Source organism: Gopherus evgoodei, chromosome 7, assembly GCF_007399415.2.
Source record: "Gopherus evgoodei ecotype Sinaloan lineage chromosome 7, rGopEvg1_v1.p, whole genome shotgun sequence".
Taxonomy (NCBI): domain Eukaryota; kingdom Metazoa; phylum Chordata; order Testudines; family Testudinidae; genus Gopherus; species Gopherus evgoodei.
Window position 1 is genome coordinate 88,093,501 of NC_044328.1, and position 22,578 is coordinate 88,116,078.

Genomic DNA, 22,578 nt, shown 5'->3' on the forward strand with positions numbered 1-22,578 from the left:
AAGTTTTGAATTATCCTTATACATTTTGTGTACAAACATATGCACTTTTCAATCTTAACATACTGGTCATTTATCTAGCGTTTTATATGTTCAAAGCTATTTCCACTACATTATGCCTCACTGAAGTAGTGGTAAACTGAGAAGGGCAAAGTATTTTTGCCAAGGCCACAGTGATTGAGTGGCAGAGGCAGGATTTTTACTGCCGTGTAGGAACACAATATTTGCATACCAGAACAGTCTGTTAACTCTAGTGTCCCTTCCATAACAGCGGCCTATACTAGATAGGTGACAGAAAAGTGAAAATTTATAAGGCACTTGGCCAATTATATAACATGAACATGAGAAAATATTCATTTATTACCCCATGCACCAATCAAACAATGCCCTGAAGCAAGAGATTTTATTAACCCTGTTTTATCATGTGTACCAACAAGTACTACTGAAAATAAAATATCCAATTATATTATTTGTAAATTCCAGAGGCTGAACTTTATGTTTTATGAAGTATTCCTTACATAGACTTGCATCTATAATTCACTTCCCTTGTTCTATTGTTATTCACCACCATGAAAAGGCAGTACAAGACAGTTTTTACTATGCACTTCATAATCTCAAAAAGCTCAGTGACAGTCTCATCTGATTATTCTCTTTTCAAAGCTGGAAAAAAAACTATTTTTTTAGTGTAGTTAAGTGGCAATACGACTACATAGTATTTGTTGAGTTCCATGTGATTTAAAAGCATTGCACAAAGTAACTAGGAGCGTTTTTGTCAGTTAACTTAGAATAAGACAACCTAAATGGTGTGTGTGCAAGTGAGTTGAGTGAGGTTTATGTGAAACTATTTTGCAGTGTATTAACATTAAAGCTAACGTTCTGGAAAATACTATACTATGGAGTTTTGTTCCCTTTATTCATTTTTACTTAAGGATGTAAGAGTGGACATTCTGGGCCAGACCAATGGTCCATCTATCCCCATATCCTGTCTTCCCATAATGGCCAGTGCCAGATGCTTAAGAGGGAATGAACAGAACAGAGCAATAATTGAATGATCCATCCCCTTAATCCAGGCCCAGCTTTTGAAACATCTAGAGCACGGGGTTGGCATTCCTGACCATAATAGCCATTGATGGACCTAATTATTTTTGAGCTCAGTTATACTTTTGGCCTTCACAACATCCCCTGGCAATGAGTTTAACAGTTTGATTGAGCACTGTATGAAGAAATACTTGCATTTTAAACCTGCTGCCTATTAATTTCATCGGGTAACCCCTAGTTCTTGTGGTAAATGAAGGGGTAAATAACACTTCCTTATTCACTTTCTCCATTTGTGATTTTATAGACCTCTATCACATTCATCGCCCCCACCTGCCACCCCCATCTCTTTTCTAAGATGAAGAGTCCCAGTCTTCTTAATCTCTCCTCACATGGAAGCTGTTCCATACCCATAATCATTTTTGTTGCTCTCCTCTGTAACTTTTCCAAAAATTCTAATATATCTTTTTTGAGATGGGATGACCTATTAGCATTTTACCAGTTGGGTTATTTTAATACTCGTTCATCTCTCTCCAATCCTTCTTTATTTTCTATTTCACTTTTTTTTACAACTCTAATCCTCCAAAAAAACTTGAGATTAGATTTGGCACCCTAATTAACCAAAATGAATTAAGAAATTAGACAGTGCAGATGTGTGCTTACTTTTACCATCTTTGAGGAACACACTTTTGCAATGACTCTCCCACCCTATCCTTTCCCCTAAATATTAAAGGAAAAACTTACTCCCTTTAGGCACTAGTAGATTTTTATGATTAGTTCTTTACTTATGTTAAAGCACAGTTCTATAGCAGATATTTACTAATTTAGAATTACACTCAACCTACTTGTTTCTGTAGCTTTACATCTGTCCCTCTTTCCAGCACCTTAGCAAAGAAAATGTAAAAACTCTCTTCTATTGGCAAAAAGATAAATCTAGCCACCAGAGAACCAAGGTTATTCACTATGTCATACACACCTTAAACAAAACAAAAACCAGAGAAACAATATATTAAATTTTATAAAATATTTTATTTTCAGCTTCCCAGTTCTAGATCTTAAAAAGAGTTATGTGCATACAAACTCCTTTTGAGCTAGCATTTCTGGTGAATGGTCATAAATAAAAAAGCACTTTGTCTCACAATATATAGTAGAGCACTTTTAAAAGAAGCAGTATTCCTATCCATAAGGATTTTGGACCTAAACATATTGATAACAATAAGCCGCCAGAATTGCAAATCTCATTTTTGGACAGAAAGACAAGTTTGAGTGAAACTTACTTTATGTACAAATGTGTAATGCCCCTCAAATTACATTAATATTAGCAGGGGATGACTGTAGGAAAAACTCGTTGAGATAAGATCAGTAGACACCGCAGAACAAATGTTGTTTCACTGAATGGGTACAAGATCAGGACTTGGAAGAATTTTATATAAGCTACCAGAATGACACTCTACAACACTCTAACAATTCTACCCCCAATAAGAAGTTGACTAGGGTCCAGTCTTGCAAAACCTACTGTTCATTACTACAATGTGACTACTCACAGTGTATTAAGTACATACATAACTCTTTTCAGGACCATGACCTATGAATGAAATAATGGTCCTAGTTAGTTTCCCAACCCTGGGAATTATACAGTATTAAAAAAAATCCATGCTGTTGCATTAGTGTAAATTTCAGTTGCCAGTGCCTTGGAACACCAAGGAGAAAAAATAAAATAAAATGCAATCAATGCACATATTCAAAGAGAGAAGTGATGGCAGCAAAAGCCTCAAAAGGAGGCAAAGACAGTTTAACAAAAGTGCTACGTAAGATACACTATAAAATGTACAATGTTCTTGCCTTCTCAATTACTATGGGGAAAATTTTCATCAAGAGAAACATAAAATTAAAACCTTTGATCATAAACTACTAACATCTTTTCTGTCTACATCTTGCACTTCCCCATCATTTCAGTACAAAGTCATTAAGACTTTGAGATCATCTCTGAAGTTTCAAAATACCTTTTCAATGTGGTGTCTTAATTTCTAAGTTTATGTAAAAGCAAAAACCAATAACTTTGTTACCACTTGGTAATATCATGCTTACCCTGGTCTCCAAAATTTAGCACATTCAAAAAAGTCATCACATATCTTTCACCTGTAAATTCAAAACAAAGAAATGAACAACTAACAATGAATGTTAGTACCCATATCCTTTTCCAGTTTTTATTCATCTACTTCTAGCAGGCAATGTTGTGAGGAAGCCAAAAGAAAAAGCTAAAAAAAAAATCTACTAATTACACCATAGGCCTGGCATGAACTGAAGTCAATGCGAATTGAAGATGCAAGCAGCTCTGAAAGTCAGGCACAAAGTGTTGAGTTGGACAGCTAGAAACAGAAACAGCAAAAACTGTGGATGCTTTAAGAACATTTTGTCCTCACTGATCAGTAAAGAAACCTAACTGTTCTTTAATTAAATCTATCATGTTTAACACATCCCAGAAATCAACAGCAATGTGATTAATATAAAACTTTCAGAACAGTTCCAAAATGGATCAAACATGACTCAGTTTTCTCAAGCTCCAGATTAACCATAAAATATAATTATTAGTATGTATCACCAGCATCTGTATTTTCCAGTCATCCATTAATCTTTTAAAACTTACTTCCTCTTCTCACTGCAGGAGATGCTGGACATTCATATTATTGTATACACAGGAAACTTTAAATAGGAAAAAGGCAAGGAAATGATGAATAAAGAGTGACCTAAACTGGCACAATGTAAATGATGTTCCAGATATGCTCAATGTTTAAATTTCTACTGCAACAGAAAACCCTAAGGTATATCTGCATTGCAATGTAAACTCAGGCTCAAGCTTAACTCCCCTTTCATCCACACACCAATCATGCTAAAACTAGAGCTCAGACTCAGGATCTCAAGAACCCATCAGGCTGGAAGGGCCGAGCCAAAGTCAAGCCAGGACCCAGGCTTCAAGCTCCATTGCTTTGCAGTGTAGATACAGCCACAATGGACTTGTGCTCTGGGAGTGTGCCAAAAGTATCCCACAGTCCCATAGGCTGACTTTCTTTGTCCTCTAGACAGTTAAGTTTATCCATATTGCACTATGAAAAAAGGGAGAAAGCAGCCACATGTTCAGAGGGCACTAGGAAATCTGGGATATGCATAGTTGGACTTGGGCCAGTATAATGCAGTGTTTGTTAACCTAAGGTTTGAGCATCTACACGAATATGTAAGCCCCAGGTTAACAAACCCAGGGCCTGCTAATATGACTTCTACTAACACTAGGCTTACTTTGTGGCATATACATCCTCAAATCTCATATAGATACTTAATTTGTGAACATTGTTAAGATGCAACATTTAAGAATGTGTGAGAAAATAATCCTTAAATTGATTCTGTTCCATACTAGCCAATCTTCATGATTTGTTGAGTTTATTTTCTTACAAAAAGCATCTGGATTTTTTGTGCATTTGTTTTCAAAAAGACAAAATATGGAGTAGGCATTTATCAGCTACAACTGTTGGCCAAACTCACGTTCATTAACGTTAGAACAAATCTGAAAAAGTCTCCAAGGCCAAAAGGCACAGAAGCTCTACCACAGTTGAGTTCTCATGCTTTACTATAACATACATTAAAAAAAAACCTTAAAAATATACCGTGACATATTGGGGCACAATCCAAGTCAGATGGGGGGCCATGTCTCCCCTGTCCTGCAACCTTGGGTGCCTTACAGTTAAGGCTAAAATTATGTCATGGAGGTCACGGAAGTCATGGAATCCATGACTTCCAGTGACCTCTGTGCTGCTGGCAGCAGGAGACCCCACAGCAGCCCATCTTCCATGGGCAGCACAGGACCCCTCTTGCAGCTGCCCAGCAGCTGCAGGTGGTGGGACTCCCCGCAACTGACCAGCTGCTGCCATCAGTGACAACCCCTGAGCTGCCCAGCCACCACAGCTAGCAGAGGTCCCCCCTGCAGCAGCTCAGTCACTGTGAGCAGCTGGAGCCCCGCTGTAACTTCCTGCCGCTAGCAGTAGTGGAACCCTGAAGCTGATAAGGGGCCGCAGGTGGGGGGTGGAGAGAGGGCATACAGCTTCCAGTCAGTGGCAGCAGAGGGACCCCGGGGCTGCTCAGCACCGAGGGGCAGGAGGCACCACCCTCAGGGCTCCCCAGCCTCCATTGCTGCCAGGGGGCCCCACCACAGCTCCTCTGCCACCATGGGCAGCAAGGAAATTCACACACACATAACAGCACCCAACCCTGCAGGGCAGCAGGGAGACCCCTCCCAGCCATGGGCAATGGAGTCCTTGCAGCTCCCAAGTGCTGCAGCAGGGAGGGGGCAGGGTGCTGGACCCTCCTCCCTTCCCATTTTGTTAGAGATGTTTTAGTAAAAGTCAGGGACAGGTAACGGCTTCTGTGACTTTTTGTTTATTGCCTGCGACTTTTACTAAAAATATCCATGACAAAAATTGTAGCCTTAAGTACAATGCCTTGCTGTAGTAGCTCCCACCTGAGCCACTCAACCATCCAGCATAACTGTAGTCTGCCAGCTACACCCTGGCTCTTACCAGCCTTGGTTATACTGCAGGGTGACTCCAACACATCCCCAGTCCCAGATCTTCCCCCAGAAATGATTGTCCTGCATTGCCCCACCCTCTCCTGGACAGTACAAATATATTTAAACTATTATTCCTTTAAAGAAATAATGTGCCATCTTATTACATTAAATAGTTACCCATGCCCTCCAACTTAAACACACTGGATTAGATTAAACAGTAAAACAATTGTATTAACTACAAAGAAGTAATGAGGCATAAAAAAGTCAGAAATGGTTACAAGAAGATAAAATACATACTTGCTTCTACTTAAGAAACTAATCTAGTTGCAAAGCAAAACTTTCCAACCACACGCTTCCAACAAGATTACTGACCAAACTCTTGAGGTCAGGATCACCACTACCACCACACCTCTCACCCTCCAGAGTCCAACGGCTGTTTTCTTTTGCCTTTTTAGGTGTGGTGCTAGAGACAGACAGGGAAAGAGAGGAAGGTGTCTTGGAGCATCTGCCCCTTCTTTTATAGTCCTGTTCCTCCTTTGAGACGGGTAACTCCATGCTTTTTTGCTAAAATGCAGATTTTTGTCCTTACTCCCTTCCTCACCAAAGAAAGGTCACTAAGCAGGTAATAGCTCATCAGCCTTGTTGACACCCAACTAAGGCATTAGCTTCCCTTTGTCTCTGAGGAACTGGTTTGGCCACTCCCCAAACTTATTTGGGAAACATACTTCAGTCATGATTTCAGCTTATGTTCATAACTTCACATATAATGTTGCTATATGCATTTTAACATAATATTGATCAGCAAATTATGCATTTTAAATAATACCTCATAAGGCATACCTTGCACAAACATTATCACAATAGTGTAGGGTGTATATAGGAATGTATATATACAGGGATATATTCAGTCACACTTACCCTTACAAATTTCATGCAGTCAAAAATGTTCTGCCCAGCTCTACTGGAAAAGCACAGAAAATAAGGCTAGGCCACCAATATGCTGATAACTCCTTTCCTATTGTGGGTGTCAGTATCACAACCACACTGTTATTAGTCTTTTGTGATTCTTTTCAACCAAATGTTATCTGTGGTTTCTTGCTATTGAATTGACAGCCAAACAAGCAATACCAAGGTCTTTCCAACCATGGACAGGCATGAAGAGGACACATAATACTCACCTTCTGTCAGCATCTGTTTCAAGAAAGATTGTTTAAAGAAGCTCCAAGTCAACCTAGCCTCTTTCCAGTCAACCACTATCTGCAAGAAAGAAACACGTACTGTGTTTTAATCACTGGAGTTGATTTTGAGAATTAGAATTGCAAAATAGTATGTGAATACATTGCTCTTATCATCAAGGCCAACTCCATCTACTCTAACTCCCTGTACTAACCAGGAAAACCGTCTCTATTATCTAATGACGAACGTAAAATATTCTTGAATACAAGCACAGACTTATCACTACAAGGTGACAGACTGAGATCAGTCTCCACTGCATCGCACCCTACAGAAACAAAAAAAGAACAAGAATAGCTGAAAGTTTCTACCAGAAAGCATTGCGCAGCACAGGATGGGACCAAGGAGAAGTATACTGCAGCTGATTCCTTGATATGCAGTAAGCACATATGCAGATGAGACGCGATAAATCGATTCCTGATACATCAAACACTACCTGCCGATCCAGCGGATAGTATAGACGTAACCTTACTCTGCTAAGCCTCTACCATGAGGCCAGCTGAAACATTAGGAAGGGCCAGCTTTCTTTCTGCCTCAAGCTCAGTTATTGAGTGTTGTTCTTGAACTGCATGCCAAACCTGAGTAGACTGAGTAAAGTCTGGGGTGGGCAAGCTTTCTGGTCTCAGGGACACATCTGAAAATAGAAATTGTATGGTGGGCCATGAATGTTCACAAAATTGGGGTTGCAGTGTGGGAGGAGGTAAGAGCTCTGGTTGGGTGTGCGGGCTCCGAGGTGAGGCCAGAAATGAGGACTTCAGGGTGAGGGAGGGGGCTCCAGGCTGGGGCAGGGAGTGGGGTGCTGGGCAGTGAAGGCTCCAACTGAGGGTATGGGCTCTGGGATGAGGCTGGGGATGAGGAGTTTGGGGTGTAGGAGGGTGCTCTGGGCTGAGACCAAGGGGTTCGGGGGGGGGGGGAATCAGTGCTGGGGCAGGTGTGCAGGCTCCGACTGGGGATGAGGGGCTTGGCGTGCAGGAGGGAGCTCCAGGGTGGGATCAAGGGGTTTGGAGGGTGGGAGGGGGATCAGGGCTTGGGCAGGGGGTTGGGGCATGGGAAGAAGCTCAGGGGTGCAGGCTCCAGGCAGAACTTACCTCAAGTGGCTCCTGGAAGCAGCGGCACGTCCCTTCTCCAGCTCCTACATGGAGGCACAGCCAGCTGGCTCTGCACTCTGCCCTGTCCGCCCCATTGGAGCACCAGAGGGGGGCCACGCCGCAGCTTCTGGGAGCCGCATAGAGCAACCCCTGACCCTGCTCCCAGCTGAAGCGCCAGAGCGGGGCAAGCCTCAGACCCCCTCCGCAGCAGGAGCTCGAGGGCCAGCTTAAGACAGCTGGCAGACCAAATCTGGCCCATGGGCTGTAGTTTGTCCACCCCTGGAGTAAGTTGTTCTCAATAAAGTTCTACCCTGGATACAACTGGGAAAGGCTGAAAGAAGGGAGAACACAATGCTGCTGTAAGAGCATTAGTAAGCATGGAGAAAGTGATCAGATGATCACGCTTCCCATATTTAGGAGAAGGAGCAAATAAGGTCTACATCTAATTGGAACTGCATGCAAGTGCTACAAGTCCTAGGAAGCAAACTATTAATATTTAAATGCCTCTTCAGTTAAGAAGGGGGTGCCCAGTGCAGTAATTGTGAACAATGAAAGGTTTAATATACTGAGATTTGTGGCCAGATCATCAATGATTAACTAAATCACAGCCAAAGGGCAAGTTGGAGCAAAGATTCCCACTCTTAGATCTTGTGTTGACAGAGCAGACAAACCCTGCTTTGGTTCCCTTTTGCTTAACGTGAATGCATTTGTTAAAATAGTGGTTTATTTAATTATTGAGATGAGTAACACTATTTCTGTTAATGCTCTAGATTAGAGAGATACAATGGGTGAAGTAATATCTTTTACTGGACCAACTTCTATTGATGAAAGAGCCAAGCTTTTGAGCTTACACAGAGCTCTTCTTGAGCCCAGAGCTGAACAGAAGTTGGTCCAATAAAATATATTACCTCATCCACCTTGTCTCTCTAATATCCTGGGACCAACACAGCTACAGTAACACTGTGAACAGCATTTTATATTGTTTGCAAGCACTTTTTATTAGTAATAACAGATTTAGCTGTGTCTTAGAGCTCATCAGGTGAAGCAGCATGAAATGGTTTGTAATAATCGTGACTGACAGGAAAATTTAGTTAATGTCTATAGCTTATACTACTGCTCAGATATACTGTGGGTACCGTTTTAAGCTAAAAGTTATAGAGTGTTATTTTGCATTCTATTGACTTCTAGAATACACATGCAGGGCTTAAAGCAAACAACGCTTTCTACAAAATTTCTCGCAGGATATCCACAAAGTGCAGTCAGCAAAAGGTCATTACTTCACCCTTTTGCATAAAACTGGATGCCAAACCCCTCCAAACCACTGCAACTTACTCTGGCAGCTGCAGACTTTTTCCTCCTTCTCTTCCTTTCTCCTGCTTAATGCCTGCCAAGTTGGCTCATCTGCTTCAGACTCAGCTGCTGCTTTTATGCAAGGCAGTGCTGCCACCACCACTTGGAATATGAGCACCTGCAGCCTCACTGGGGAGACAGGAGCACACACCAACCGCTGAGTCCACCTCTAAATTGTTGCAATTTTTCTGACAGCAGGAAGATAGAAGCAGGCATCTGTGCGTGCAGGTCTCATACTCGGTGTGGCTAGTAATGGACAGCATCATCACTTTGGACAGCAGTTGGGGGGGGGGGAGGAGAGAGACTCGGCAGCTGGTGCAACTTCTGCCTCCCTGCTGAGGCCGCAGCTGCTCATGTGCACCAAAGAACAGCAGTACCACCTCACATAAAAATAGCTACTGAACCTGCAGCAGGTAAGCCAGCTTGGCAGGCAGGTGGACACCAAGCACCAGACAGGAAGAGAGCGTGGAAGAAGTCTGCAGAGCCAGAGTAAATTGCAGCAGTTCGGGAGTGGATTCAGCAGCCAGTTTTATGAGAGGCAAGATGGCCACCACTTGAAACTGCTGCTCTAACATGACACTGCCACATGCTACAAGCCACACTGAGCCTCAGACCAGTGCGCACAGGTGCCCACTTCTACCTCCCTGCTGTTGGAAAAATTCAGGTATTGGGATAATTTTGCCCAGTCCATTAAATCACGATTTTCCTCAGAGCCCTGTCTATGAAGAGAATGGAACATGTTTTGCTGAATAGGGATTCTGAATATTTCAGAGTTCAGTATTTTCCAAAAACATTGGGTAGAAAACTCCCTGGCACAACAGTTAGATTATCATTCCTTTAGGAAAGAAACTAACCTGCTTGGAATTCAATCACTAATACTCATTCTATTCATTATTACATGCAGCTACATTCTTAAAGGTCTACGCAAAAACACTAGAAAATATATTTCAGTGAAACAATCCTGCATCGAAGAAATTAGCTCATTAATAACTGATTTAATTTCTCACTTCAATAAAAAGAGTGCTTGAGAAGCTTGGGGGAACCTGAGTGTTGACCAAAGTGAGGTGGTGGCCATGTTTTAAATAGTAATAAAAGCTTTATTAATACAAGGAGAACCATTACAAGAATAATTTACTCAACCTGTTTGTTCTTGCTCAACTGTATCCTCTGCAAGGAGGCTACATTCTGCAAACTCACATTTAAGATGGGTATTACTCAAATTGTTTCTCCTTATTCAGCAAAACCAATTCTGAAATTCCCTCATTCATGAAAGACAACAATATTAAAAACTTCAAGCTCTGCAATTTACCTGGTCTTCAATCAAGTTGGGTAACAGATCTGTCATTCTAGAAACTGGAAAAGATTTCTTTGTTGCTTCAGGAGAACCCAAAAACTTCATGAAATACATTACATAGCACAGCACCAGAATACTGGTGTATAAAAGCTGAAAGAAAAGATATGAAACATAATATAAACTCCAGATTTAAAACTAAATACTAGGATTCAGCTAAATAATAATTGGATACCTCACAATTATTCTGAAATTTCAAATAGTAGACTGAGTGAAGGAATAGTTTACAAACAAATGTTCTAAACTAAAATTACTACTATCACTAGTCACCCTAACACACAAAAATCCCATAACTTTCTTTTTTTTTTTAATCAGCACATTTTAACATTACTGGCCCTGATCTGTGTCACTCCACCCTAAAATTGGTTATGTTTGCACTGCAATAAAAGATTTGCAGCATGGCTGCAGCTGGCCCAGGTCAATTGATTCAGGCTCACAGGGCTCAGGCTGAAGGGCTAAAAAGTGCAGTGTAGATGTTTGGAGCCAAAGCTCTGAGACCACACACGTCTTTCACTGCACTGGTTTCCTCTTGTGTTGACCAATTCATTTGTCCTAGTTAGTAGATTATAAAGCCAATTATAAAGCTTTAATTAATTCATAGACTATTTTATTGTATTGTTCTGTGCCACAAGCAATTACATATGGAGAAGAGGTTTATAAATGATTCAAAACAGTTGAAATTTGCAGCCAAATTATAGTAATCTCTGTAAAAGGGGAACCTAAATGGAAGGACTGACAGCAACTACAGTGATAGACTGCATTAATATTATATAACACCACAGGTATGCACTACATTTTGCAGAAAAATTAAAGGCAGGGTATTTGCAATCTAAAGGCCTGATCTTACAAATTCTTACTGTGAAGTAGAGTTTTGCAGGATTAGACACTAAACTGGAAAGGGTTACAAAGATAAAAATATGTAATTGATTCAGTTTGTTATGCCCTAAAGTAAGGGTTCACGCATGTATTTAACAGAGGAACAGCTATCTTTCAAATCCTGATTCAGTCCATAGATTATTTCACCACCCATACAACTGCTATGATTATAAATCAATCTGATGAAGTCTTGGCGACAGGTCTGTTATGTTCCTACAGTGCCTAGCACAATAGGGATCAGGCCTTTAAGTGCTACCACACCATAGAAAAATAATGTAAGTATTTAGTCTGCACAAAGGCTCTCTTAGTTTGGAATAAAAACTTAAATCTTAAATGCCAGTTATCAAAGTTGTTACATATAAACACTGATCTATTTGGTCGTTTATCATTGAAATTCTTTGCTAAAGAACTCAGGATCTTATTTCTCATACACAAAGACATCTACAATAAGGCGGGAAAAAATCAAAACGTATTTGTTGAATTGGTACACACATTGTCATCTCCTGCTGCAAACAGCAGGAATCCAAAGTAACAAATTCAAAGATTAAGCCTACCAATCATTAGCATATGTAAATGAATTAGAAATAAAAAGCGAATAATAAATGTCCATATTTGGAGAACGTGCATGCATACATAAAACATGGTGCGTGTTTCTGTTAGCACTAAACTGGATCAGTCAAAATGTTAAATGTGTAGTGGACATAGATATACAAGAATAGTATTCTGTACAATATTGCAGAAGCATCTTCCTCTTACTTTCAGAATTAGTTAACTGGCTAAATCCAAGAGGCAGCAGCAAACAGACGTTTGGCGAGTCACAAATATACAGTAGAGAACATAGAGAAAACTTACCTGGGCCAAAGAAAAAATGTAAAGTCCCCATTGTGGATACAGCACTACTAAAATAACTGTCAAAATGCATTTGGAGATTATTGAAAGACTTTCAGCAATTACCTAAGTTTAAAAAAACAAAAAACAGATTCACTGCCAACTGCATCAGTCAGAAGACCTGAAGTGTACACAGACTGCATATTCATTTATTATATATGTACATTTAAATACAGATGTTAAATATTAGGTATCAGACTTCCATGACCAAAGGGATCTCATCACACTAGTCTTTAACTTCATTCAGAGTTATGTGGTTAAATACCCTAGTCGTCTTTGACTAACTCAATCAAGACTTTCTCCATCATTATCTAGTATATGCAAGTATAGTGCTCATTTTACTAACCTTAAGCCTTATAAACAAATGTGCTTGTGCCAAAACCCAGAATGGTTCTCCTAGAAGTTCAACCACTGCAGAAAGACCAAATGCAACTACTCCAATCTTATAGTAGGGAACTGAGTTAGGATCAGGAACTTCAAGTAACTGTAGCCAGATCCAGCCCAGGAACAGTGACCAACATATCCCTAAAGGAACTCTTTAAATAAATACATAAATAAATAAAGTCAAATAAATTGTTTTTCTGAGTTATAGAGGTGCTTATCTAAATAGAAAAACACAAATTAAATTAAGTGATCACATATTGCAAGCAAAAGAGGAGGGAAACATGCAGTTTTCACTTTGCTATATACAATTAAAATATTTGAATTGATACTACAGGATACAAGTATTCATATTTCATTTCTTTGTAGTGATTATATTTACATAAATACGTTAAACATTCTAATGGAAAAAGTTCTAAGCATTACCACCCACTTTTTAACTGCTCCCAAAAACAAAAAAACAAAAAAAAAAACCCCCACCACACCACAACCCTGCCCATTGTTGCTGTTGTTTTAAAAAGATCTCTGACAAACTCCCTTGACTTCTTTTTATAGGCCTACTCCAAAGCAGGGCACATGAAGTACACTAAGGAACTGTCGGTGCATGTCAGCAAGGTTCACAAGATACTTTTCAGAGTAGCAGCCATGTTAGTCTGTATCCGCAAAAAGAACAGGAGTCTTTGTGGCACCTTAGAGACTAAAAAATTTATTTGAGCATAAGCTTTCATGGGGTTACAGCCCACTTCTTTGGATGCATAGAATGGAACATATAGTGAGGAGATACATATACAACAGGGGCTGGCAACCTTTCAGAAGTGTTGTGCTGAGTCTTCATTTATTCACTCTGATTTAAGGTTCTGCATGCCAGTAATAAGTTTTAACATTTTTAGAAGGTCTCGTTCTAGAAGTCTATAATATATAACTAAATTATTGTTGTATGTAAAGTTACTAAGGTTTCAAAATGTTTAAGAAGCTTCATTTAAAATTAAATTAAAATGCAGAGCCCCCCGGACAGGTAGCCAGGATCCGGGCAGTGCGAGTGCCACCTAAAATCAGCTAGCGTGCTGCCTTCGGCACACGTGCCATAGGTTGCCTACCCCTGATATACATACAGAGAACATGAAAAGGTAGGAGTTGCCCAACCAACTCTATGAGGCTAATTAATTAAGATGAACTGTTGTCAGCAGGAGGAAAAAAAAACTTTTTAGTGATAATCAAGATAGCTCATTTAAGACAGTTTGACAAGAAGCTGTGAGGATACTTAACATGGGGGAAATACCAGCATCACTTGCCCCATAACCTCAGCCGTGCTGAACACAACGCCATCAACAGCCTCGAGAAAAACTCTGACATGATAATCAAAAAGGCTGACAAAGAAGGTGCTGTTGTCATCATGAATAAGTTGGAATATGAACAAGAGGCCGCTAGGTAGCTCTCTAACAGCACATTCTACAGGTCATTATCCTCTGATCCCAGCTCCCACCTTTTCATGTTCTCTGTATGTATACATATATCTCTCCTCACTATATGTTCCATTCTGTGCGTCCGATGAAGTGGGCTGTAGCCCACAAAAGCTTATGCTCAAATAAATTTGTTAGTCTCTAAGGTGCCACAAGTACTGTTGTTCTTTTCATGGATACTTTGTTCACAGCAGGCTAGTAATGGGCTAGATTTGCACCCCAGCTTGCCATGAACTAAATGTTTGCACAGACAAACTTGAAGAATCTAAGTAATAAGAAAACAACACACACTATATTTTGGCTGCTAGGCATTTTGGCTAGGCACCTAGTTTTGCTTCTTCCACATTTGAAAACATAAGCAAACCTCTGATCTTATCTAAATGTGGCAGTTTTGTGAGTGAGGGGAGGACAAAGTGTTTCTCTGACTTCTCACTCTCCTATTCGCATTTCCCCTCCAAGGTCCTGTACTGGGCCAACTATTACTTCTAAGAAAAAGCTGTACTCTGCTTCCTCCAGTACTTAATTAGCCTCTAAAGTAACCAAAGATTGCTGAGCCCTCAGGGACCAACCACAATGCTTTCACAGTGCTCCAAACCCCAAAGAGATTTGGGATCAAGCTCTAGATCCAAACTTGGATCCTCCACATAAATTAAAACCTTCATTTTCAGTTTCACTTCTCCCCATGGGGAGAAGATAAGCAAACACACACAACAGATGCTAGTCACAAAGCTTAAGGCGCTACCAGAAGGCATTCAGGTACTATGGTGATGAATGCTGTATAAGAACCTCTAAGGAATTTAGTTCTAATACTTTTGAAGTACATGTTCCTAAATATTCAAATTTTGCCTAGTGTGTATCTTGACTATAGAATTTACTTCCCCAGTATAGCTCCAAAAGAGGCCAAGTCCATAGATACTAAGAGCACAGTATAAACAATAATACTTAACCCGCATACAGCACTTTTCATCAGTAGATCTCAAAACACTTTTTAAAGAGGGAAGTAAGTATCATTAATCCCATTTAATCTAATGCCTTGAGTCTTTGTCCTGAGGCTGCAACCGAGGAGATCATAATGTGCTACATCCTGGAACAGTAGTCTAGTTAGGTAAATACATATTTTCATCTTTATATGTGCTCAGACATCTGACAATGAATGCTTTTATAAACATAGACTGGAAATAAATAAGAATCTCAAAAGGACACTTACGTTAGCCACAAAAGATTAATAGTTTTGGTCCAATTTCGCTTTGTGCTGCCACTCAAACAAGCCCTACGGAATGCCTCTCTGGCTAAGAAAACAATTGTAGAATAAAGCAGTGTTAGCCTAAAGAAAGGGAATAAAAAGAAAGTGATTCATTTGAGGGCTTGTCTTCATGTACAGCACTACAACGGCTAAACTGACGTTTAAAAACTAATCTGACAAAGCTACTTTACCTATAAACATAGTTTAAATACCACAGAGCAAAAACTTATTTCTAATAGATGATCTTATAATAAAAATCGTGCATAACAGAGGGTTGACCAAGTTGCCCACAATAGGGGAAGATGTGGTGTCATGATATATGGTTTAATACAAATATAGGCAAATTATATATTTTTTTCTCCCCATGTGCTACATTGTTAATATCCAGTTCCGAAGGGCAGGAAAGGAATAAGATTACAGCAGTGTTTTTCAAACTGATGCTCCAATCTTTACCAGATAAGGTTTAAGTAAGTCCCAGGGAAGTTGGGAGGAAAGGGAATACTCTACCCAATTTGCTTAAGATTTGCCAAAGCCAACAAGAGGTACCTGTATGTTCAATATTAAATATTAAGAACCTACTAGACGGTTACTCATTATAACTTTAAAACTGAACATTATAAAGCTACTCTTATCACAAGATTACAGGCACACCATTGTACAGTTCAAAATTCAGACAGTAATGTTTCTAATGCCACTGGAAACAGCTCTGAACATTTCACTTAGTCATCCTGCTAGTCCATGAGGCAGAAAGTGAAATGGATTGATACACATCTCTACCCCAATACAACACAGTCCTCAGGAGACAAAAAATCTCACTGTGTTATAGGTGAGACCATGTTACAGGTGAGACCGAGTTATATCAAACTTGCTTTGCCCTTCCACGTTCCTTGTTCCCTGACTGCCCCCTCCAGAGACCCCTGTCCCTAATCACCCCCAGGAGCCTACCCCCTACCCAACCGCAGTCCCGACTGCTCCAACCCCTATCCACCTCCCACAAACAGGGACTCACCAGCAGTCGGAAGCGGAGCAGCCTGGCCCCAGCCCACTCTACTCTGCCACCTCCCAGCTGCAGCGCTCTGCTTCCTGCTGCTGGTGAGTGCGGGGAGGTTGGGGAAAGGATGCCCCCCCCACACACACACACACACACTCACTAGCAGCGGAGCGAAGCGGCCCCAGCTCGCTCCACTTTCCTCGCCCTGGCCCCAGCCATGTCGCTGGGGGGCGGCTGGAGAAAGGTCCTGCACTCACCTGTTCGGCGGGAAGTGAAGTGCCACAGCTGGGAGCTGGCGGAGTGGAGCTGTCTGGGGCAGGGCTGCCCTGCCTCCCACCGCCGGTGAGTGTGTGGGGGATCCCTTCCCCTAAGCCCCCTCCCCTGAGCAACACGCCTGGGGCTGGAGCCGGGGTGAGGGAAGCAGAGCAGGCTACTCCCGGCCCCCCGCTAATCCCTTGGGGCACTCTGGGACTGCGTTGCCCCCAAAAGTGCCCTCCCACAGCTCCTGTCCCCCAGACCCTGGGGGGGAGCCCCTGACCGCCTTGGAGACCCTCTGCCCCTTATTGAACCCCTCGGCCCTGGCCTGGCACGGCACCCTTAACATGCTGCTCAGAGCAGCGTGTCAGAGCTTTACCACCTTGTATGCGAACCCGCCTTATATTGGGTCACATTATATCGGGGTAGAGGTGTAATTTCCTTGCTCGGATTTAGAGAAATCCAACAAGCAAACACCACAAAATACCAAGAAGTACTTTGTTAGATTTTATTTTTTTTCTGAAGTGTTACTAGCAACATGGGTAAAATTTGTTTTTAAACACAAGGCATATAATCTTACTTCAAGCCTTTAAAGTGTACTGACACCAGCATCTTCATTATGCTATCATGCACCCCCTTTTTAAAAATCTTGCATTAGGGAAAGCCCAAGTACTTCATTTGTATTTAGACAAGGAACAATGTGATAAACTTCTATATTGGAATCATTCACCATCAATTCTATTCTTCATTACCTTACATTCACAAGGCCAATCATTTCTTTTGATACATAGCGGAGAGTAAATGCATTTAAGCCAAAAGTAATCACCCGAAACAATATCTGTGAAGAAAACACATAGAATAAGTTGCATTAGTTACTTTCAAATATGGGCCAATATCAATCTTAACAAGGGACCAGATCCTGTGCAGGGCTAAGCAACTTCTGAAAGGTGCTGAATTCTTTCAGCTGCTACTGAAGTTGATGATCATACATGCTCTGCTCACATGAGGTGTCCAGTATCTCACAGGATTAAGCCTATTGACAATAATTTTTATTATTTGCTATCTAAATCAGTGGTTCTCAACCAGGGTATGACACGTCAATCATCTACATCATTGTTTCTCAACATAGAGGTTACGATTCCCAGTGTGATCACGGGATGGGTTTAGGGGCATCATAAGTGCAGGGCCAGTGTTAGAGGGTGACAAGCAGGGCAACTGCACAGGGCCCTACCCACAGGAGGTCTTGCAAAGCTAAATTATATGCGTCAGCACTGGGTGGCGGGGCTTGGGCTTCAGACTGCTGAAAGGCACACAGTAGGCTGCGAACACTGAGAACCACCCAGACAGCATCAATTTAATCTAGAAATAATATACATTGGAAACAACTCACATGCTAAATGCATTGTTAGTCTGGAAAGGAAAAATTACTTATAGGGAAGAACTACATGGAGGTGCAATGTCATGCATCTGACGAAGTGGGTATTCACCCATGAAAGCTTATGCTCCAATACGTCTGTCAGTCTATAATGGGGGTCTCAAACACGTGGCCCAAGGGGCTCTTGGGCATGTGACCCGCCAAGTTCCCTGCGCCCCTGCCCCTGCGCCTACCCGCAGGATTGCCCCCTGTGGCTTTGCGAGCCCCGCACCACTGTCTGAAGCAGCTGGCAGCACGCCCCTTCGGGCCAGGGTGGAGGGGGAAGGAGACAGAGGGCTCCTGCATTGCCTCCTTCCAGGCACGGCCCCCGCAGCTTCCATTGGCTGGGAACAGGGAACCGCGGCCAATGCGAGCTTCGTGGGAGGTATAGAGGAGTGGCAAGAGCAGCGCACGCACAGAACCCTGAGCCCCCCTACTCCCCCATGGGCTGCAGGAACAGGGTTCCACCTGCTTCCTGAAACGGAGTAGCGCGGGGCCGGGGGCCAGGGCAGGCAGGCAGGGAGCCTGCCCTTATCCCAGTGCGCGCCGCTGCCACCCCGGAACCACTCTAGGTAAGTGACACCGAGCTGGAGCCTGCACCCTGCATCCCAATGTCTAGTCAATGAATCTCCTCTTTGTCTGATCTAACCTACCGAGGCCATGACTACACTACAAAGTTCAAAGCACTGTCATGGGTGCCAGTGCGCCTGGTAATCCACCTCAATGAGGGAATTAGCTCCAAGCACAGGCAGCCGAGCCTGTCTACACTAGCGCTTTAAAGCACTCAAGCTTGCTGCGCTTGGGAAGGGGGGGGATTTTTCACACCCTTGAACCAGCAAGTTAGAGTGCTTTAACTTGCCAGTATAGATAATCCCCAAGACTTAATTCAGTGAAATATTTTACATATATCCCCTCAGAAACCAAGAATCCCTTATCACTGTATCTGAATGCATAGAGTCTCCAAGTCAAGTTGTCTTATTTGCTGCTGGGATTCCCTGAATTCTCAATTCTAATTTTTTTCTTCTCATTTTTAGAGCAGATGTTTATTCCGTTGGACCATCTGACTTCCATGCTGACTGAATTTCTGGCCTATTGTCAAAACTTTGTTTTGAGTCAATTCACCAATGGGGTAAATATTGGTGGTCAGACCAATAGTCCGCCTCATCTAGTATCCTGTCTTGTGACAGCGGCCAATGCCAGGTGCTTCTAAGGGAATGATCAGACCAGGCAATGATTCATTGAATCATCCCATTGTCCAATCCCAGCATGCAGCAGTCAAAGAACATTTTAGGGACATGCAGAGCACGGGCCTGCATCCCCGATTATCTTGGCTAATAGCCAATTTACTTATCCTGAGGGACTGATCTAATTCTTTGTTCAATCCATTCATCGTTTTTCCTTGCAAAATATAATGAACGCACATCTACACCCCAACATACTTTTACAACCACAAGAATTCTAAAATCATGAGTTATACACCCTCAAGTCAAGAAATTTTAATAAATAAATTATATTTTGTGTGTGCCTCTTTGTTCCTGAGCCTGTAGGGTGTAGTAAGGCCAGTTTCAATGCCTTGAGCTTAAACACCTGAATGAATCTTAGTCTACCCTCATACTGCCAAACATTTAATATACCTAAGGCCATATGTACACTTTAAGTTTGGGTTAACTCAAGTTAGTAACTGCAGTGACTCTATGGTGACATATGTCACTTGTGTGCATGCCTCCTGGACTCCTTGCCTCAGCAGTCAGGGTACTCACCAGAAGCACTTGTACAGATTCAGAGTGACGTGCACTATGAATAGATATCCCACTGTATTTTGGGAAGCTTTGGATTGGCAGTGTATGCTGGGTAACAAACAGGCAGACAGGGGGTGGTTGTGGCCATGGGATCCAACTTCTTATAACTCATGTGATTAATCATCCACTAATTTTATAAGTATCCCATACATAAATGTATACATAGTGTTTACACCTTTTTTTCTAAAGCCACTAACCTGCCTGGCCCTCCTCACTATCTGCCATCTCACACGGAATCACAGGGCTTGCATGGCTCTGCACTATTGTCATGGGCATTTGCACCCAAAGGTGCATGCTCCTTTACTATTTGCAGATCAGCAAACATACATGTGGGATGTGACATTATACTCTACATTCTTTATGAAAATATGTTTATAATATTATATTACACAAATGTGGCAAGAACTGGTGGTTCTTGCCACAAAAGCTCCTCTAATCCAATGGCACTGTAGCGAGGTCAAGACTCACCAGCGCATCACCTCCTGCTGGTTGTCTCGGGAAATTAGCTCTCCAGGGTACAGAGCACCTCATACTGGCCAGTGTACCGAGTACCTCCTACTAGCTAGTGTCTCACCTGCCACTGGCCACCCGTGTCCCTGCTGGACCCCGGTGCCGTTTACCTTTGGGTGCTGCCTCCACGGTAACCCCTTATTCTGAGTTTCCCTTCCAGGGGAACCCCCAACCCTCTAAACCCACCTTGCCTCGGGGGCTACTGCCAGTCATCATCCAGCACCTGCTCACTGGGGCAGACTGCAGTCTGCCATGACCACTCATCATTGGCAAGGAGTTAGGACCTGCTGCCTTTGCCTATCGCCAGGCTGCCCCTCTGCAGCCCAAGTATCTTTACATAGGTCTTCATCAAGGCCTAAAGTTGGGGGTTTAACAGGCTGGAACTCCCCAGTTCCCCTTGCCCTTCCCCAGCACCACTCCACTTCAAGTACCTTGCTCCCCTTCCCACTCACCCCAGGGCTAGAGTGAGACTTCTCCAGCTTCTGGCCTACAGCCCTCTTATCAGGATAGCTGGGCCCTAACTGAGCTGGCCACAGCTGTGTACCATCCAGAAACATATGTAAGGAAAAGGTTATTTTCATGTTTTGTCAGCAAAGGAGTTAAGACTGTCATATCTTTAGCTCGTACCCAATTCATCTCATTTTCTGTTAGCATAATAGCTAATAATTGTTGTTCAGAATACCACAAGGCTAACATGTACAGCCCTTCGCAGCTCTCAGGAACTTCTAACGGTAAGAATTCACTAAGGCCATCTGATGTAGCTAATTCTTACAGACAGTCTCACTTACCAATAGTGTGAGAAACTGCTGTCTGTAGGAATTAGCTTCATTGCATTGCAGTGTTACAGGCAGCACATCCCTATAGTTTGCACTTTCATACATGTGTGTGTGAAAATGCTTTCTGTAGGACCCTGCTACCTGCAGCAGTTAAAGGTCCTACTTTGCTAAAAATAGGTATTTCAAGCAGTCTCACATGTAAAACCAACTTGGTAGCTTTCTTTAACAGTGTAACAAGCCTACAAGTGGTAGATGCAGTATATCTTGCCTTTGGTAAGGCTTTTGATACTGTCTCCCATGACCTTCTCATAAACAAACTATGGAAAGGAAACCTAGATGGACATAATGATAAATAAGATGGGCATAACAAGTGAGATTCTCCGGGGATCAGTTCTGGATATGTTTCTATTCAAAATCTTAATGATTGAGATAATAACACAGCGAATACACTTATAAAGTTTGTGAAAATTTAAGGACCACAGAAAACATAACCTATGAGGGAAGACTGAAACATGATAACAGTTCTCAACCATGTACAAATAAAGTAGCATCTTTTTACAAAAGCTGTTTCTTACAATCTATACATATCACTAACTGCCAGAGATAGCACATTCCCACATGTAGCAATTTTACATACATTATAGTGCAAGAACCTACTATCTGTAGGCATTTGCTACAGCAGGTAGCAGTTTAATACAATAGCAGTTTTTTACAATCTACCCGTATCAATAAGTGCTACCAGTAGCACACTCCTACGCGGAGCGGTATCCTACGCTCAGAGGAGTTCGCTCTTACACCGGAGAGAAGATCCCCTCCTTCCGCGTCTGCCTGCTTTGGAAGGGGCACCCCCCGGGAGCGCGGGGGGCGCCCAGCAGAGGAGCGGGGGGGGGGGGTACCTGCAACAGGGCGCTGGAGGAGGCCAGCCGGGTGGTCTCGCTCAGCACGTCCTGGGAGCCCATGGCTCGCGCCCCCGACGCGCCAGGGGAAGACGTGCTATCGCCGCACGCCGGCGGGACTCAGCACCCGGATCCCCGGCTGCCACGCGTGGGAGCCGCTCTCAGCCTCCACTCCGGCTCCATCCCGCTCCCAGGCCGGCGTCGGTCTCGGACTCCAGAGCATCGGGAAGTCAGTAGCGCTGCCGCATTGTCGCGCATCGATCTCGTCAGCAGGGGCGGAGCGTGGGACTCTGGCCGACCGGCCGCTTCCTCAGGCCGCCGGAGCGGAGCGCCTCCCCCACCCTGAGGGGAGGCATTGAGCCGCTTCTCCGTTCCAGCCCAAACCCCGACAAGGGAGACGTACCCCCTCCCCGCCCACACCCTTACAGGGGACGGGCAGACAGGCTCCCGCCCTAACCGTGAGAAGGGGCAAGGGGA

The 22,578-nt window shown here is 42.8% G+C and overlaps 1 protein-coding gene across 2 annotated transcripts in view; it reads right to left on the bottom strand.

Moving 5' to 3' along the window:
• The window catches only part of RFT1 (RFT1 homolog), a 36,705-nt gene extending 14,345 nt beyond the window's left edge, over positions 1 to 22,360 (bottom strand). Inside the window, exons 1-9 of one of the 2 annotated variants that reach the window (XM_030569431.1) lie at positions 22,102 to 22,360; positions 17,459 to 17,544; positions 15,425 to 15,541; positions 12,723 to 12,912; positions 12,341 to 12,442; positions 10,571 to 10,705; positions 6,769 to 6,847; positions 3,121 to 3,171; positions 1,878 to 2,008 (exon numbers count right to left, since the gene is read on the bottom strand). In XM_030569431.1, the coding sequence (XP_030425291.1) occupies positions 1,878 to 2,008; positions 3,121 to 3,171; positions 6,769 to 6,847; positions 10,571 to 10,705; positions 12,341 to 12,442; positions 12,723 to 12,912; positions 15,425 to 15,541; positions 17,459 to 17,544; positions 22,102 to 22,164 (954 nt within the window). In that variant the 5' untranslated portion in view covers positions 22,165 to 22,360. The remainder of the gene's footprint in view (positions 1 to 1,877; positions 2,009 to 3,120; positions 3,172 to 6,768; positions 6,848 to 10,570; positions 10,706 to 12,340; positions 12,443 to 12,722; positions 12,913 to 15,424; positions 15,542 to 17,458; positions 17,545 to 22,101) is intronic. The other variant, XM_030569433.1, reaches the window with a different exon arrangement.
• Positions 22,361 to 22,578: the final 218 nt, after the last annotated feature.